The sequence below is a fragment of the Capsicum annuum genome, chromosome 6 (assembly GCF_002878395.1).
Source record: "Capsicum annuum cultivar UCD-10X-F1 chromosome 6, UCD10Xv1.1, whole genome shotgun sequence".
Classification (NCBI taxonomy): Eukaryota; Viridiplantae; Streptophyta; class Magnoliopsida; order Solanales; family Solanaceae; genus Capsicum; species Capsicum annuum.
The window spans coordinates 56403399-56424384 of record NC_061116.1 but is presented as its reverse complement, the minus strand read 5'-3'; the positions used below and the strand labels follow the sequence as shown (position 1 = coordinate 56424384).

The following is a 20986-nucleotide window of genomic DNA, read 5'->3' as shown; positions in this document are numbered from 1 at the left end:
AGGCCGATCATAAGGAGCATTTGCAGATTGTATTTCAGATATTGAGGGATGAGAAGTTGTATGCTAAGTTCTCTAAGTGTGGGTTTTGGTTGGAGTTTGTTTCTTTCTCGGGACATGTGGTGACCAAAATGCTATTATAGTTGATCTGGCCAAGATTGCAGCAGTTCATGATTGGGCTAAGCCTATATCCCCTATCAAGGTTTAGAGTTTTGGTGGAATGGGAGGCTACTACCGTTACTTTGTTAAGGGTTTTTATCTACTTGAGCTTTATTGACTAAGTTCACTCAGAATACGAATTTCTTTCAACGGTCTGATGCTTGTGAGGCGAGCTTCCAAAAGCTCAAGAATTTGTCGACTTCAGCTTTATCTTAACTTCGCCCAAGGAGGGCGTGAGGTTTACCATCTTTTATGATGCTTCAAGTGTTAGGTTAGGTTTTTTGTTGATACATGAGGGTAAGGTGATTGCATATGCTTCTCTCCAGTTGAAGCCCCATGAGAAAAACTACCCTACCCATGATTTGGAGTTGTACGTGGTTGCTTTTGCTTTGAAGTTGTGAAGGCATTACTTGTATGGAGTCTGTTGTGAGATTTTATCAGATCATCGTAGCCTTCAGTATGTCTTTACCCAGCGAGATCTTAATATAAGACAGCACCATTGGCTTGATTTGCTTTAGGATTATGAAATGACCATTCTTCATCATCAGGGCAAGGCTAATGTTATTGTGAATGCCTTAAGTCGGAAGTCAAATAGCATGGGTAGCTTGACACATCTTTTGATCTAAGAGAGGCCTTTGGCCTTGGAGGTTCAGTCTTTGGCTAACTAGATGGTTAGGCTTGGTATTTAGACACTTGGTGTGTTTTGACATTTGTGGAGGCTAGGTCTTTCTTAATGGAGTAGATCCGAACTCATCAATTTGATGATGTTGGGTTGAGAGTTATTCGGGATAAGGTGTTAAGTGGTGAGGCTAAGGAAGACTCTCTTTATTCAGATGGTGCTTTGAGGATTGGAGGCTAAGTTTGTGAGCCGAGAGTATGTGATTGGATTAGATTGATATTGGAGGAGGCTCAGTGTTTCAGGTGTTTCATCCATCCGGGAGTGACTAAGATATATTGTCACTTAAGACAACATTACTGGTGGGGTGGTATGATGAAGAATGTAGTGGATTTTGTAGGTCACTACCTATGTTGCTAGCAGGTGAAAGATGGACGTTTGAGGCTAGGTAGTTTACTTCAGAGGTTACCTATTCTGGAGTGGAAATAGGAGCGGATCACTATAGACTTCATGTATGATTTGCCTCGTACATATCGTGGTTCTGATAGGGTTTGGGACATCATGGATCGATTGACCAAGTATGCTCATTTTACTTCTGTCCAGGTTTTTTTAGAGATGAAAGGTTGGCCCATACCTATGTTAATGAGATAGTTCGCCTTCATGGGTTACCAGTGTCTATCATCTAAGATAGGGGCTCAGTGTTCACATATCACTTTTGGAAGGCTTTCCAGAAGGAGTTGGGTAGCCGGGTTGATGTTAGAAAAACTTTTCACCACCAGACCAATGGTCAGATGGAGCAGATTATTCAGGTTGTAGATGATATATAGTACACTTATGTTATTGATTTTAAAGGTCAGTAGGAGAAACATCTAGCTTTGGTAGAGTTAAAGTATAATAATAACTCCCATTTCAGCATTGAGATGGCTCCTTTAGAGGCTTTGTATAGTAGGCGTGTCGCTTTATAGTTGGTTGGTTTGAGGTTCTCGAGATTTTACCTTGAGGTACGGACTTGTTTTGTGACTCTTTTGATAGAGTCCAGATTATTCAGGATAGACTTCGAGCGGCTCAAAGTAGGTAGAAGTACTATACGGATCATAGACTTCGTGTCTTGAGATTTAGAGTTAGTGATGGAGTCTTCCTTCGTGTGTCGCCCATGAATGGCGTGATGAGGTTTGGGAAGAGGGGCAAGCTTAGCCCAGGAATTTTGAACCTTTTTGAGATTCTTTGAACTATTGGATGTGGCTTATGAGTTAGCGCTGGCTTCAGATTTATCAACTATTCATCCAGTTTTTCATGTTTTTATGCTTTGACATTACATTCTGAATGAGTCTCGTATCATTCGATGGGATTTTGATAAAGCTTTCCCCTTCAGATTTCGATGAAGGTTGCCCCTCGTCACACGCTTCATGTGAGAGACTCCAAGGAAAACACGATCACCAACACCAAATCTCAAGGCATAAAGTCTACGATCTACAAAGCATTTCTGCCTACTCTGAGCAGCTTGAAGCCTATCCTAACTGACCCAAACTCTATCCAAAGTTTCGCGAAGCAAGTCCGTTCCTCAAGGTCTAACCTCAAAAACCTCAAACCAACTAACTAGAGAGTGAAATCTCCTAGCATACAAAGCCTCCAATGGAGCCATATCAACACTGGAATGATAGTTATTATTATATGCAAACTCCACAAAAATCTATCACACAAGCGCGGGGCATATTCTCTAGAACTTGAATAGTCCACTCTGACTGTCAGTCAGTCTACGGTGAAAAGTTGTACTAAGATCAACCCGAGCACACAACTTGTCCTGAAGAGTCTTCCAAAAGTGAGATGTGAACACTGAACCTCAATCTGAGATTAGACACTAGTACACCATGAAGACGTACTATCTTACGAATATAGATATGGGCCAACCTCTTAGAACTGAAAGAGACCTAAACTGAAATGAAATGGGAAGATTTGGTTAACCGATCTACGGTTACCCAACCACAATCAGAAACACTGTAGTATTTTAAAACCCAGTCACAAAGTCCATGGTGATTGATTCCCATTTCCACTCGGGAATGGGCAACCTTTGAAGCAATCCACCAGGCCTCAAATGCCCGGCCTTCACCTGCTGAAACAAAGGAAACGAGCTACAAAGTCTGCTATGTCCTTCCTCATACAATCCCACCAGTAATGTGGTCTCAAATCACAATACATCTTAGTCACTCCTGGATAGATGGAATAAATGAAAAAATGGACATCCTCTAAAATCAATCTAATCCAATCACCTACTCTTGGTACACAAACTCGGTGTTCAATCCTCAAAACACCATCTAAATCAAGTGAGGATTCCTTAGCCTCACCACTCAACATATTATCCCAAATCAATCTCAATCCAACATCATCAAACTGATGAAATAGAATCTGCTTCATCAAAGAACACTAAACCTCCACGAATGACAAAACACACCCAGGTGTCAAAATATTAAGCCTAACCATCTAGTTAGCTAAAGACTGAACCTCTAAGGACAAAGTCCTCTCCTGGGTCCAAAGATGTTTCAAGCTACCCATGCTAGTTGACTTTCGGTTCAAGGAATCTGCAACAACATTAGCCTTGCCTGGATGATAGAGAATAGTCAACTCATAATCCTTAAGAAACTTAAGGAAATGGTGCTGTCTCATATTAAGATCTCGCTAGGAGAAAAAATACTGAAGGCTACGATTCTCACAATGGACTCTATACAAGTAATGTCTCCACAAATTCAAAGCAAAAAAACTACGCACAACTATAAATTATGGGTTGAGGATAAGTCTTCTCATGTGGCTTCAACTGGCCAGAATCATACACAATCACCTTACCATCCTGCATCATCACAATGCCTAACCTAACGCCTAAATCATCACAAAATACGGTAAAGCTCACGCCCTTCTTGGGCAAAGTCAAGATAAGAGCTGAAGTCAACAATTCCTTAAGATTTTGAAAGCTTTCCTCACAAGCATTAGACCACCAAAAGGAAATCTTCTTCTGAGTCAACTTGGTCAATGTAGCTGCAATAGAAGAAAAATCCTCAATACAACACCGGTAGTAACTGGTCAAGACAATAAAACTCTGAATCTTGAGAGGAGAAGTATGTCTAGCCTAATCACAAACCACTGAAATCTTGGACGGATCAACGATAATTCCATCCTTAATCACCACAAACCCAGAACGAGATAGACTTTAACAAAAAATCACACTTGGAGAACTTAGCATACAACTTCTCATCTATCAATCTATGGAGCACAATTCATCAATGCCCCACAAGATCGGCCTCATTATTGGAATAAACCAAGATATTATCTATAAAAAATAACAAAGGAGTCGAGATATGATCAAAATACCTGATTCATCAACTCCATGAACATGGATGGGGCATTGGTAAACTCAAAAAACATGACCAAAAACTCATAATGACCGTATCGAATTAGAAAGGCTATCTTCGGAATATCTGAAGCTCTAATCCTCAACTAGTGATACTCAAATCTCAAATCTATGTTTGAAAACACCGAATCACCTTGAAGTTGATTGCATAAATCATCAATACAAGGAATTCTTAACTGTCATCTTGTTTAACTGCTAATAATCATTACACATATACATAGACCCATATTTGTTTCTTCATAAATAGGACATGCGCACCCCAAAGTGATACACTAGGTTAGATAAATATCTTTTCCAACAACTCTTGCAACTAATCCTTCAATTCCTTCAACTCGGTTGGGTCCATCCTATAAGGGGTAATAGAAATGGGCTTGGTGCTTAGCTCAATGTCAATGGCAAAGTCAATATTATGATCTAGAGGTATACCAAGCAAATCCATATAAAACACATCCATAAACTCACGGACAACCAAAACAAAATCCAAAGAGGGAGGTAAAGCAACACTAGTATTACGAATATGAGCTAAATAAGACAAACATCTCCTTTCAACCAAGCGATGAGCCTGAATATATGATATAAACCTCTTGCAGCCCAAATGAAGCGCACCATTTCAAGCTACCCTTGTCACACTAGCAAAGCTAAAGTCATAGTCTTAGCATAATAATCTAGGAAAACATGGTAAGAAGTCAACCAATCCATCAAAATGATGCCGAAGTCCACTATATCTAAGACAAAAAAAACTACCCAAGTCTCACGTCCAGCAAAACGCATGACATAATATTGATATACCCGATCCACCGCTAAAGAGTCTCCTACAGGGGTAGATACACGAATAGGCATGGCAAGAGGCACACTAGCAGAATCATAACCCAATGAAATATACACAGGCATATAGGAGAAAGTCGATCCCAGATCAAATAACACAGATGCAGATCTAAAATAAATAGAGACGATAGTTGTGATAACAATATTAGAAATCTCTACCTCTAGTTGGGAGGGTATATTATAGCACTATCCTCAACTATCGACTAGATGAATAGCCCCATGACCAACCCTATGGGCTCCATGGCCTCTGCCTCACACACTTCTGGTAGAACCCTTACCTCTCACAGCCAAACTAAGAGTTGCTCTAAACACACGATGGGGTAGTCCTTGGCTAAATAACTAGTGTCATCACATATATACCAAACTCTATGTCCTAACTCAATAGAAGGAGGTACAAATGGACTAAAATGGGTACTCAAAACTACTAAACCAGAAGACACACTACCTGAAATCTGCAAGGCTGCCTGCTTGGGTCTACCATGATATTGATAAAAACCTCTAGAATTCCTACCTCGAGAAGTGTGACCTCTGAACTCTCCCATATGGCATACCTTTTTGGTGTCTCCTTGAGATGCTCAAAGAATACCCCTAGCCATCTTAGTATGATCTAATATACTTTAAAATGATGCTCCAAACACCACTTAGTCATAGCTAACTGAAGAGAAACATCCAACCCCTTCCCAAACTTTCAAATCTTCTCAAATTCAGTGGCAATGTTGGCATAGAAATATCTAGATAAGGCATGAAAGTGTGCCTAACACTCTGAAAGAGTCATGGATCCCTACTCCAGGAGATCAGACTTATCCAGTCCGTTAAGCTATACGACATGAACCTCTCCAAAAAGGCCTTAAGAAACATGGTCACAAGGCATCTTGATAGAATCGAGAAGCCTGTAACAAAATAGTGACCTCCACTAATCTCTAATGATATTTCACAACTAATGAGTAGTATACACAACACCAGGCAACTCCGGTGTACCACTAAACCAAAGAGGCCCAAACAAGTGAATCTCTCAAATCTCTTCTAATCCTCAAAAGATATAACTGTACTAGTAATAAAAGTAGACCTAGAGAATCTGGCTAGCTGAGATCCCACGTGAGGAGGTAACATAAATAAAGGAGGAACTCCTAATCTCGAAATACCATACTCAGATATAGGCGCTGAAGAAGGAATAACACACGAAGTCTATGAAGTCCCAAAAGCAAAAGTAGGTGCAACTGAAGGATCCATACTCGGGGCTAGTGGAACACTATAAGCAAAATCTGGCATAAACAAAGGTACAATACTTGAAGTTGAGGGAACACTAGGCGCACTCAATAGGGAACCCTCCAAATGGGTCAACAAGCGAACCTACAACCCCTCCACGACTGGGGTAGAAGAACTCAGTGGAACCAAAGTAGGACTGCATCTTCAAGCATGCTCAACCTGAGGCTCAGGGAAATTCCCCTAGCACACTCTTAGATGGGGCAGATCCATGTGCCCGTCTAAGACTCACAACTCGCCCTCTAAACTAGGATTATCCCTAAATAAAGGCTCCACATCTCTAACCTCATGAGATCTAGTCATCACCATCTGTGCAAAAAAGAGTGAAGTAAGACTTAGAACACATGACATAAGGAAAATCTGCACGATAAGGAATAAAATAAGGGAAATTTCCTATAGACATCATATAGCTTCTTAAAGATAGATACGAATGTCTATGCACCAATTCACGAGTCTTTATTGGATATCCCATTCTGACATAGTTGAGCTAATGAACCTAGCTGCTCTAATACTAATTTTTCATAACTCAAGAATCAAGGGTCATGATGGCACTTGTCGCGGCAAGCCTTGAAAAGTAAGCCTATTACCTAAACTGATATAAAATGAAAGCTTTAGTACCAAAACCCAAGGCAAGACTCCTAGATCGGGGTCGAACCACATGCATATATATTAAAAGTAGAAAATACATAGTCAATGATACAAAAAAAATCCAAAAACCTGGTGTCATAATGTAAGAACATAACTAGTACAACTCGAGTTTAAAACACATAGGGTATCCAAATAGGAACAATTTTGTCTCTCAATACAAATAAAGACATAGTCTAAATAAAGAAAGGCAGTAGTCAACTCCAGATGCATGAAATCAATTGCTATCTCAAAAAGCTTCAAAGGTCACCTGTATCAACCACCGTTAGGCATACTCAAACCTGGATCTACACCAAAAAGGCATAGTAGGGGTGAGTATAGTCCTCTTGTACTCAATAGGTATCTTTGGCCGACTGAGCAAAGTAGAAGATAAAGCATACAAAATACACACTGAGGGCACATCATTTGCAACCAGAAAATATCTCAAATGGTAGCCCACAATGTCTCCACTAACAGTTCTATAATATTCACACACACCATAACAATCAAAAGAAAGGAATAAAAGTAAGTATATATATATATATATCTATCAATCTCATACAAATATAGAAGAGGAAATAGACATAGATAGGTATACATCAAGGGAGACGATACAACATAAATAAGGGTACAATGTAAATACAAATGCAATAGATATAATAATAAGGATAATGACGATGTGATGTATGAGGTCATCGTACAACTTCTGTATACACCTACGGAGCTAAAGCTTCCCAATGTAGGACCCATGGGGGGTTCATCAACCAGTATACAACCACTATCCAATTCCAATATCCATAATTCCTCTTCAACATATTCATTGATTGAGGGTTTTAAAGATGTCGTATATCTATCAGAAAAAGTCAATGTTTCCAGAATTTCCACGGTGGTACCAATGTTCATGAATGAATATTATATGAGGATATAATGCTCACAACCAACCAGAATGAGAAATTTCATATTGAACCAATATACCAACCAAGTGAGCCAAAAATCTACTCATTAATCCAACCACCCATGAATCCAACATAATCCATATGCCAATATAATTAAATACATTAAAAAGTCACCATTGATACTACATTAGACATTTTCGTCAAGCGAAATACAACTAGTTCCATATACATAAGGACAATAATATCATATGGCACACCACACGGTCACACATAGCAAATAATATTCGAAATAGACAAATAACATCAATATAAATGCCCTCACTCGGGCATAACACGATAAATATAGCCATTTTTATGATTAGTCCCTACACCCTTAACATGATTTTTTTATCAACATTAACTACCCAATCTAGTTTGAAGAAAGTTAAGTCATAACCTATCTTGAATGCCATAAACCAGTCCCTAAAACCTTTAATCAAAAGCTTTCCTCTAATGAACGGACCCAAAATAAATAAAAAACATACAAATACAGAATCTACACGTATAAGAAATCCAACGATACCCATATTGCCAAATTTTTTAGTCGGCATCAAAATTGACCCTTGAAACCTAGTGTCATAGTGTAAGAACATAACTAGTACAACTCAAGATCAAAATACATAAGGCACCCAAACAGGAATAAACCATCGGAGGCGCGCTCTAACCTGGATCTACTCTAAAAGGGTGCAGTCAGGGTGAGTATAATCCACTTGTACTGAATAGTTATCATAGGATGACTGATCAAGGTAGAAAATAAAGCATACAAAATACATACTAAGAGCATGTCACCTGCATTCAGAAAATGTTCCAAACAGTAGCTCACACCGTCTCCCCTAACAGTTCTATACTATTCACATACACCATAGAAATATGAGAGAGAAATACAAGTATACAGGTATCACACATATGAATATGAAGGAAGAAGTATGCATAGATAGGTATCACTTCAAGGAAAGATAATACATCACAGAAAAATACAAAGTAAATACTAATGCAATGGAGCTGATGATGATGCCCAAGGTTGTCGCACAACCTCCGTATACACCTATGGAGTTGAAGCCTCCCAATATAGGACCCATGGGTGGTTCATCAAATTTTATACAACCAATATCCAATACCAATATTTATAACTCCTCTCTGGCACATCCATCGGTAGTGGGTTTTAAAGTTGTCACATTTTTTGTTAGAAAAAGCTAGTATTTCCAGTATTTCCATGATGATACCAATGTTTTATGAATGAATATGATATGAGGATGTAATTCTCACAACCAACCAGAATGAGAAATTCTTTATCCAACCAATATTACAACCAAATGAGCCAAGATCCACTCATTTATCCAACCATCCATGAATCCAACATAATCCATATGCCAATAGAATGAAATACATTAAAAGTCACCATTGATACCGCTTTAGGATTTTTAATCAAACAAGATTACAACTAATTTCCATGTACACAAGGACAATAAGATTATATAGTATCCCACACTATCACACCTAGCAAATAATATTCTAAAACCACTAATTAACATCAATATATAGGCCCACACACAGTCACAACACAATAATATAGATATTTAATGATTAGTTCCCATGCCCTTAACATGATTTTATATCAACATTGACTACCTGACCTAATTTGAAGAAAGTTAAGACATAACCTACCTTGAATGCCAAAAACTAGTCTGAAAGCCTTTAATCTGAAGTCTTACTCCCACGAGTGGACTCAAAATAAACTAATACATAGAAATATAGAATCTATATATCAAAAGAAATCCAATGATACCCATATTTTCTACTTTTGAGTCGGGTCAAAACGAACCTCCATAAAGAGTTTTTGGAAAAGAAGGGTAAATTCATAATTTTTTTCTAAAATATGTTACCTATAGTCTTAGGAGTCTACAACTGAAAACTCAAGTGAAAATGAGGTCCAAATCGGCGACAACCATCTTTAAACTTTACCGGCAAACCCTCCAAAATCCATTTAAAAATCAAGAATTGGAGTTGTTTTGAAAGTGAAATTGAGAGAAAAGTGATGGTTATGAGATTAGAAATTCAACCAAGTGAAAACGGGTTGAAATCAGGGTTTAATCTAGAGAAATACAATTTTTAGGCTATTTAGGCCAAAATCCCCAAATTTTCACTTTTAAATCTGTATCAAAACAATATTTAAATGATGAAATTGAATGAAAGTAGTTGAAATAGGTATTTTGGAGATTACCCAAGCTTAATGGTGGAAATTGCTCAAAATCATGAAACCTTAAGTTGCAAGTATAAAAAGTGGTGAAAATAGTAAAACATGGATATTTAAAGGACCCAGTCATTGCATACGCAATCACTGGATCGCTGAAGCTACTAATGCTTATGTGAATAGGTGTCGCATATGCAATACCTTGCCTGAGGGTAGGTATCACATAAGCAAACCTGTTATTTACTATGCGAGGCTCGTAATCATGACCAAGATATTGCGTATGCGATATTTGGTCTAATTTGCTGAGTCGCATAAGTGACCAAAGTGTCGCTTATGCGAGTTCACTAGCTATGTGGTGCACGAGCTTAAGACTTGGAGTATTCCATGTCTCTACGGAGCCTTTGGGTCCGGAATTCAAGGAACACAAATGAACTATGTTACCCTACCAAATTTGATGCTCTGGACATAATGGAGATATCAAATTTTTGAAAAAACATATTTTTAACAAAGTTGATCCCAAAAAATCAATTTCACAACATTTCAAACCGAGGGTCGAAATGAGATATAAAAGCCAAAAAATCATACCAACCATGATACCACCTTAAAATTGATATTTTGAATCTGCTGATGCAATCTATTTTCCCATTCAATGCACAGATAAAAAATACTGACCGAAGTTAACTATAAGGTGTCTCAAGTCACTAAAAAATATAATATCACATAAATCACTTCGAAATTCACTAAGAACCAGACAATTCATCTCCATACCGTTGAAATACCAAAAAATAACCATGGGAAGGGGTAAAATGGTCAAATAAAATAGAAATGAATATTTCACAAGATTACCAAAAATCAAGTCTCTATATTACGAATTTTGTCTCTCATTTCGACCCTTGGTTTAGAAATAGTGTAAATAGGGTCCTAGAGGCCAATTTTGTGATAATTATTTTTTTTGTATATTTAATGATCCCATTAGATCTGAAACATATTTTACAATTAAATTTCACCATTGGATCATGTTCATAGGATTCTGAATGAGTTTCGAGGGTCAAACAAGTTTTGAAGGTTGTTTGTACTGGTGTAGGCATTAAAGCGGTTAGTCAACCACTTTAGCAACCTTTGACCACTTGACCAGGACTATTTAGCAGCCAAAGTACTGCCTTGGCAGCCATCGCTGATGGTTAAGATCAAAATCGACCTCATTTGGTATTATATTTTTAGAGCTAGGAAGCTTTAATTTAGACAATTTTTGATGTGTTTTTCTCGTATAATCATTGTCTATCAATTTATAACTCCATTTCTCCTATTTGCCAAGAAATTTTATTTTATTTTTCTGGATTCTATCCAAGTTGAGAATCAAACCCCCTATTTTCTCCCTTTTTGGGGCTTGGGAGCTCAGATTTGGATAATTCCCATAGGGTTTTCAAGATTTCTTCCATGGGAAAGTTTTTAATCTTATTATTATAATTTTCTCATGATTTCATATTCAAAACAACTTTAAATTCTTTATTTTAAAATAGGTTTTAGGGGTTTTTGTTGGTAAAACTTGAAAATAGTTTTTCTTTGATTTGAACCTCATTTTAACTCTTTTTTGCATGGGTTTTTATTTGGAGACTCCTATAAGTATGGGGGAATTCTTTTTAAAAATAAAATTATGATTTTATCCTTTTGTTGAAAACCCTTTTTGGGGATCCATTTTGACCCTGATCCAGAAATAGGCAATATGGATATTGTTGGCTTCCTTTGACACGTAGAATCTATATTTTTATACTATAGTTGATTTTGAGGATGTTTGTAAGGGGAAGTCTTCATAGTTGAAGCTTTTTGGACTAGGATTCTATCACTCGAGGTAGGTTATGGCTTAACATTCTTCAGACTGGGATAAGTAGTTAATATTAGTGTAAAATCATGTTATAGGTGTGGAAACTAATCATGAAATGGCTTTATTATTTTTCCTGTGGCCATGGGCGATTGGTTAGGCGATACATATCACTTTGAAAGGCCATAACTTCTTGCTCGGGTGTTGGATTTTAGCCAAATCGGTATCGTTGGAAAGATAACTCAAATACCGATCATTTGACATATAGTAGGATTCCTAATTCAACATATACAGAGAGATATAGTCGATGGAAGCTGACACACTTTACAACATCCACTAAAACTTAGTCGATCAAAATAGTTTCAACTCGTGCATGAGTTGAAGGACCTCTATGGTCTAAATTCAAGCTTGAATGGATTCACATGCTATATAAATAATTAACATGCCGTATTGGCATAGGATTTTTTTTGTTTTGGGATTATCAACGCATTGAAATCATGGTCTATATTGTAGCCCGAAATGTAGGGCGTTACATTATCCCTCCTTAGGATCATTCGTCACCGAATGATGATGCGGGACACAGACAAACACAATTTCAAGCATAATGAAGGACTAGGAAAGATAAGATAGGAATAGTACCTTCTGTCTCCTCCTCCATCAAAGCAAAAAAATTGGGATATCTAATTCTCATGTCATCTTCTGACTCCCAAGTTGCTTCTTTGACTTTCTGATTCCTCCGCAGTACCTTTACAGAGGCTATCTTTTTGCTCCTCAGCTTTCGAACTTGGCGATCTAAAATTTCATCAGGCTCTTCTTCATAAGACAAGGAGTCTGTCACTTTGATACCCTCTACTGGCAATACCATAGAATGATCTCCAATGCATTTCTTCAACATGGATACATGGAATACCGGATGAACAGAACTCAAACTTGTAGGCAATTCTAGCTCATATACAACTGTACCAATCTTTTCCAGAATCTGATATGGCCCTACATAGCGAGGGCTCAATTTACCCCCTTTTCCAAATCACATAACTCCTTTCATAGGAGAATCCTTGAGAAACACCCAATCACCATCTTTGAACTCTGGTTCTCTTCTCCGAACATCGGCATAGGACTTCTGATGACTCTGAGCAGTCTTGAGTCATTTTATAATAATCTTCACTTTCTCCATCGCCTAATGAACAAGATCAGGCCCATACAATTGAGTCTCACCCACTTTATACCATCCTATCGGAGACCTACATCTCCTCCCCTACAAAGCTTCAAAAGGAGTCATCTTGATGCTGGCATGGTAAATATTATTGTAAGCAAATTCAACCAGTGGCAGGTGATCAACCCAACTACCTTTGAAATCAATGACGCACGCCCTTAACATATCTTCGAGGGTCTGAATGGAATACTCAGCTTGCCCATCCGTCTGAGGGTGGAAAGCTGTGCTCAAATTCACTTGTGTACCTAAATCCTTCTGAAAAGATCTCCAAAAATGAGATGAAAACTGCGTCCCTTTATCGAATATAATGGACACTGGTGCCCCATGTAATTGGACTATCTCCTCAATGTAAATCTTAGCATGAACCTCTCCTGAATAATTAGTCCTCACAGGCAAAAAGTGGACTGACTTTGTCAACCGATCCACAATCACCCATATAGAATTATACTGGTTTCGGGATCTCGGAAGTCCTATAGTAAAGTCCATGTTTATCATCTCCCACTTCCATAAAGGCAGGGCTATCTCTTGGGAAGTACCACCTGACCTCATTTGTTCTACCTTCACTTGCTGACAGTTCAAACACTTAGACACAAAATCAACTACATCACATTTCATGTTATTCCACCAATACAAGGTTTTGAGATCATGGTACATCTTAGTAGATCCTGGGTGAATGACATATCTCAAAGTGTGTACCTCATTAAGGATTCTTTCCCGTAGCCCACCGACATTCGGAATGCACAACCTACCCTGAAATCTCAGAATACCATCACTACCAATTTCAAATGACATAACCTTTTGTTGACCCACATCTTTCTTGATTTGCATCAAGATAGGGTCTTCAATCTGCTTCTCCTTAACTTCAGCACAAAGGGATGACTTAGCTAACTCATGAAAAATCACCCCTCCATCTTCGGAATCTTAGAGTTGCACTCCCAGATTTGCAAGGCGGTGAATATCCTTCACTATCTCTTTCTTTCTTCCTTCTACATGAGAAAGGCTACCCATAGACAACCTGCTGAGGGCATCAACTATAATATTTGCCTTGCCCGGATAGTAATGCAGACTCATATCATAGTCTTTCAAAAGCTCCATCCAATGCCTTTGCCTGAGGTTCAATTCTTTCTGTGAGAAAACATACTGCAAACTCTTATTGTCAGTATAAATATCAACATGCACTCCATAGAGATAGTGCCTCTAGATTCTAAGTGCAAACACCACGGCTACTAACTCCAAGTCCTGAGTGGGGTAATTGCGCTCATGCACCTTTAACTGCCTAGATGCATAAGCTATTACCTTACCACGCTGCATCAATACACAACCAAGTCCCACACGGGATGCATCATAATAAACCATAAAATCATCTACACCCTCAGGAAGGGTCAAACCAGGAGCAGTAGTCAGCCTGTCCTTCAACTTCTCAAAACTGTTTTCACACAAGTCAGACCATACAAACTTTATTTTTTCCTGAGTCAGTTTAGTAAGCGGGGCAGCTATGGAAGAAAAACACTCTACGAACCTTCTATAATACCTCGCCAAACCCAAGAAGCTCTGAATATCGGTTGGAGTCATGGTTCTGGGCCATTTTCTCACTGCTTCAAATTTTTGTGGATCCACTCTTATCCCATCACTGGACACAATATGCCCCAGGAAGGCAATAGCATCTAACCAGAATTCACACTTAGAAAATTTGGCATACAGTTGATGATCTTTAAGGGTCTAAAGAATAATTAGGAGGTGATTGGCGTGATGCTCTTTACTCTTAGAATATATTAGAATATCATCAATAAAAACAATGACGAACAAGTCAAGAAATTGATGGAACACTCTATTCATAAGATCCATGAAGGCTGTAGAGGCGTTAGTCAATTCAACGGACATGACTAGAACTTTGTAGTGACCATATCGAGCTCGAAAGGCTATCTTGGGTATGTTTGACTCCCTAACTTTCAACTGATGATAACCCAAATGAAGGTCTATTTTTAAAAAACACTTGGCACCCTGAAGCTGGTCAAAAAGGTTTTCACTCATAGGAAAAAGATATTTATTTTTAATCGTGACCTTATTCAACTGACGGTAGTCTATGCACATCCAAAGGGACCCATCCTTCTTTCGCACAAAGAGCATGGGTGCACCCCATGGGGAAACACTAGGATGAATAAAACCTTTGTCTAGGAGGTCTACAAGCTGTTCCTTTAAATCCTTTAGTTCCGCAGGAGCCATTCTATATGGCAGAATAGAAATAGGACGAGTGTCTGGCAACACATCAATGCCAAAATCTATCTCCCTATCAGGGGGTATCCCTGGGAGATATTCGAGAAAGACTTTTGGGAATTCATTCACTATAGGGACTGATTACAGAGGAAGGTTTTCAAATTTTGAATCTCTTACTCAGATTAGATGATACATAGAACCTTTGGAGATAAGCTTTTGGGCTCTAGGATAAGAGATAAAGTGACCTCTAGGTTCCACAAAACTTCCTGGCCATACAATTGGTGTCTCATTCAGGAAATAAAAAGTAACCTTTTGGATTTTTCAATCAAGGGTGGCATAACAAGAATGGAGCCAGTGGCCATGGGCGATTGGTTAGGCGACACATATCAACTTCTTGCTCGGGTGTCGGATTTTAGCCAAATTGGTATTGTTAGAAAGCTAACTTGAATACCTATCATTTGACACATATTAGGATTCCTAATTCAATATATACAGAGATTTATGGTTGATGGAAGCTGACACACTTTACAACATCCACTAAAACTTAGTCGATCGAAATAGGTTCAACTCGTCCATTAGTTGAAGGATCTCTATGGTCTAAATTCAAGCTTGAGTGGATTCACATGCTACACAAATAATTAACATGCTGTATTGGCATAGGATTTTATGGTTTCGGGATTATCAACGCATCGAAATCATGTTCTATATTGTAGCCCAAAATGCGGGGCGTTACACATAAATCGATAGGTGTATACGAAGGTTGAGCGACAACCTTGGGCATATCGTCATCCTACTCATTTCATTCTAAACTTATTCACCTTTTTTGATTATATGTTGTTCTTGATTGATGTCTTATTTCATACATACATTCATGAAATATTGGTACCATCATGGAAATACTAGCTTTTCTGATAGAAATATGACATTTTAAAAAACCCTCCACCATATGTATATATTGGAGAGGAGTTATGGACATTGGTATTTGATATTGGATTGTATATAGATTGATGAACCCCCCATGGGTCCTACTTAGAAGAATAGCTGGGTAGGTATATATGAATGTTGTACGACAACCTCGTGCATCACATCATTATCATCATCATTGTCATTTCATCATCATAATCATCTTCATTGCATTTTATACTTTGTGTACATTTTGTGTTATATTTATATTCTTGATGAGATATCTATCTACTTTGCCTCTTAATGTGTTGAATTCGATGTCTACCCATTTTATTTATTTTTTGTACTTGTATTTGTTATATGTATATACTGTAAAGATGTTAGTGGAGATGGTGTGGGATTTGGGACATTTTATGATTACAAGTGACGTGCCCATGGTGTGTATTTTATATGCTTTATTTTCTACTTTGCTCAATCGTCCTATTATACCTACCGAGTATAAGTAGACCTTACTAACCCCTACTGCACCTTTTTGGTGTAGATTAAGGTATAAGTGCACCGCACAGTAGTTGATACAGGAGCTATCTGGTGTATATTCGAGGTAACGAGTGGTTAATACTTTTGGAGTTGATTAACTACCCCTTCTTAACGAGCTCATGTCTTATTTTCATTCAGATATAAATTTTTATCCTTTCAAAACTATCATTGTATCTTTTGACATTTAAGATATATTTAGTAGTTCTTATACTGTGACACCAAATTTTTGCATATTACATGGTATCTTTGTTTTTTTACTTCTTCTATTATCATATTTGTCTGGTTCAACTTTATTATAGAGCCCTTGCATTGGGTAGGTATTGATTTCTTATTTCATATTTGCTTGGGTAATTAGCTTACTTGTCAAGGCTTGCTGCAATAAGTGCCATCGTGACCCTTGTTTTTTGGGTCATGATAGAAAGACCTGTGTATGCAACTTTACAGGGTTCAGGTAGTGGGTCTTTTGGTTTTCAGCTTTGGGTGGTCGTTCTAGCTTAGTCATACTTCTCCCAATTAAGTTGGTCCATAGGGTTTGCTCTATGTGTGATGAGGATGGACATTTGGCTAAGGACTGTCCTAGCCGTGTTTTTAGGCATACTTTTATATCGGCAGTGCGTGGTAGAGGTTCTACTAGAGGTAGTGGTGCCTGTAGTGGAAGATGTATGGCTACTCAACCAGGGGGTGGAGGTGGACAATGCTATGTTATACCCACCATATTAATGGCAGAGGCTTTCGATGCCATTATCATAAATATCATCCTAGTTTATTTAGGATCTACATCTGTGTTATTTGATTCAGTGTTGACTTTCTCCTATGTATCTACCACAAAGCCATCTACACCCTCGGGAAAGGTCAAAAAAGGAGAAGTGGTCCGTTTGTCTTTCAACTTCTCAAAACTATTCTCACACAGATCAGACCACACAAACTTTAACTTTTTCCGAGTCAATTTAGTGAGTGGAGCAGCTATGGAAGAAAAACACTCTACGAACCTTCTGTAATACCCCCGCCATATCTCTTGGGAAGTACCACCTGGACTCATGTGTTCTACCTTCACTTGTTGACAGTTCAAACACTTGGACATGAAATCAGCTACATCACGTTTCATATTATTCCACTAATACAAGGTTTTCAGATCATGGTACATCTTAGTAGAGCCTGGGTGAACGATATACCTCAAAGTGTGCGCCTCATCAAGGATTCTTTCCCACAGTCCTTCAACATTCAGAATGCACAATCTACCCTGAAATCTCAGAATACCATCACCACCAATTTGAAATGACATAACCTTTTGTTGACCCATATCTTTCTTGATTTGCATATAGATGGGATCTTCAACCTGCTTCTCTTTAAATTTAACACAAAGGGATGAATGCTCTAACTCATGAACAATTACCCCTCTATCTTCAAAATCTAAGAGTCGCACTCCCAGATTTGTAAGGAGGTGAATATCTTTCACCATCTCTTTCTTTCTTTCTTCTACATGAGAAAGACTGCCCTTAGACAACCTGCTGAGGGCATCGGCTACAACATTTACCTTGCCTGGATGGTAAAACAGGCTCATATCATAGTCTTTTAGAAGCTCCATCCAATGCCTCTGCCTGAGGTTTAATTCTTTCTATGAGAAAACATACTGCAGACTCTTGTGGTTAGTGAAGATATCAACATGAAAACCGTACAACTAGTGCTGCCAAATCTTAAATGGAAACACCACAACCGCTAACTTCAAATCATGGGTGGGGTAGTTCCTCTTGTGCACCTTTAAATTCCTAGATGCATAAGCCACTACCTTACCATAGTGCATCAACACACATCCAAGTCCCACACGGGATGCATCACAGTAACCACAAAGCCATCTGCACCCTCGAGAAAGGTCAAAAAAGGAGCAGTGGTCTGTTTGTCTTTCAACTTCTCAAAACTATTCTCACATAGATCAGACCACAAAAACTTCACCTTTTACCGAGTCAATTTAGTGAGTGGAACAACTATGGAAGAAAAACACTCTACGAACCTTCTGTAATACCCTGCCAAACCCAAGAAGCTTCGAATATTGGTTGGAGTCGTGGGTCTGGGCCATTTTCTCACTGCTTCAAATTTTTGGGGATCCACTCTTATCCCATCACTGGACACAATATGCCCCAAGAAGGCAATAGCATCTAACCAGAATTCACACTTTGAAAATTTGGCATACAACTAATGATCCTTAAGGGTTTAAAGAATAATTTGGAGGTGATTGGCGTGATCCTCTTTACTCTTAGAATAGATGAGGATATCATCAATAAATACAATAACGAACAAGTCAAGAAACTTATGGAATACTCTATTCATAAGATCCATGAAGTTTGCAGGGGTGTTAGTCAACCCGAAGGACATAACTAGGAATTCGTAGTGACTGTATCGGGTTTGGAAGACTGTCTTGGGTATGTTTGGCTCCCTAACTTTTAATTGATGATAACCCAAACGAAGGTCTATTTTTGAAAAACACTTGGCACCCTAAAGCTGGTCAAAAAGGTCGTCAATCCTAGGAAGAGGATATTTATTTTTAATCGTGATCTTATTCAGCTGATGGTAGTCTATGCACATACAAAGGGAGCCATCTTTCTTTCGCATGAAAATACAGGCGTGCCCTAAGGAGACACACTGGGGTATATAAAACCCTTATCTAGGAGATCTGCTAACTATTCTTTCAACTCTTTTAGTTTTGTAGGAGTCATTCTATATGGCGAAATGGAAATAGGACGAGTTTCTAGGAACACATCAATACCAAACTCAATCTCTCTATCAGGTGGTATTCCTGGGAAATTAATTAGAAAGACTTCTTGGAATTCTTTTACTAAGGGAACAGATTAAAGAGGAAGACTCTCGGCATTGGAGTCATTAACTCAGATAAGGTGGTACAAGCACCCTTTAGAAATGAGTTTGCGGGATCTGAGATAGGATATAAAGTGCCCTCTGGGTGCTAAAGAATGTCCTTCCCACTCTATCACTGGTTTATTTGGGAAATAAAAAGTGACCTTTCGAGTCCTACAATCTAATGTGGCATAGCACGAATGGAGCCAATCCATTCCCAAGATAGCATCAAAAGCAACCATATCTAACTCTATGAGATCTGCTAACGTATCCTGGCTACCAATAGTCATAACACAACCCCTGTACACTTTCCTAGCAATAATAAAATCCCCCACTGAGGTAGAAATAGAAAAGGGTTCAGAAATCACACTGGGCTCAAACCCAAAACGAACAGCCACATCAAGTAACATATAAAGATCATGGGAAAATATTTGTAACATACCAGTAAAAACATCTAGGGAAGCTTTCGCCTCCTGGCAGTTGGTCAAAGCATATAACTGGTTGCGACTATTCTTAGCAGCTGATGTGGCACCCTTCTGAGGTGGGGGTGGTGCCAAAGAATTTTCTTGAGACTTTGCACCACCAACATTCTTTCTAGCAGATGGATATTCCCTCTGAAAGTGAACTAGCTAACCATATGAATAACACACTATCGAGCCCAACTGACACCTTCCTGAATGATTTCTACCATAAGTCTCACACCGTAGAAAAGTACGATGCTACTGAGCCACACTAACCTGTGATCGAGTATCCTGAGTTCTGGTTCCATATTCTGAAAACTCTGAGATCATTTGTCTACTAGTGGTCGGGGTACTGGGGCGCTGGCAGTAGACTTCGCATTACCCCAATTCTTTTTTTGCTGCTATTTATTTCCCCACTTACCACCCTGAGGCTGACTGTGACTCTGGTCGGCTGATCTGGCTCTTTTCGCTTGTCTTTCCACCTCCCTAGCTTCAGAGATCTTTTTTTTTCTCTTTTACCTGCTGTATATAAATGGTCAACCTAGCAAAGTCTAACTCCTTAGTCAACATTGCCCCCTTTAACTCAAGCACCAGGTTATCAGAAAGGCCAGAAGTAAATTTCCTCATTCGGGCTCTCATATTACTAGTCAACTCTGGTGCATAGCGGGCTAGTTTATTAAACTTCAAAGTGTACTCCTAGACACTCATACTACCCTGCTTCAGATTCATAAACTCTTCCTCTTTGGCCTCCCTCAACTCCAGAGAAAAGAATCGATCAAGGAAAACTTCCACAAATTCGCCCCAAACTGTGGGCCCAGCACTCTCACCTTTTACATCCTCCCAGTCAGCATACCACTAATTCAAAACATCCTTGAGTTGATAAGTTGCTAGTTCTACCCCTTCAACCTCATCCACATGCATTACCTTAAAGATCTACTCTATTTTATCCAAGAACTCCTGTGGATCTTCCTCTACCTTGGTG

At 38.6% G+C, this 20986-nt stretch overlaps 1 protein-coding gene across 1 annotated transcript in view; it reads right to left on the bottom strand.

Annotated features, from left to right (window-relative positions):
- LOC124899487 (L-idonate 5-dehydrogenase-like) overlaps positions 1-20334 on the bottom strand; it is a 32613-nt gene extending 12279 nt beyond the window's left edge. Inside the window, exons 1-2 of the mRNA XM_047414380.1 lie at positions 20281-20334; positions 19986-20157 (exon numbers count right to left, since the gene is read on the bottom strand). Of these exons, the coding sequence (XP_047270336.1) occupies positions 19986-20157; positions 20281-20334 (226 nt within the window). The remainder of the gene's footprint in view (positions 1-19985; positions 20158-20280) is intronic.
- Between the last annotated feature and the right edge of the window lie 652 nt (positions 20335-20986).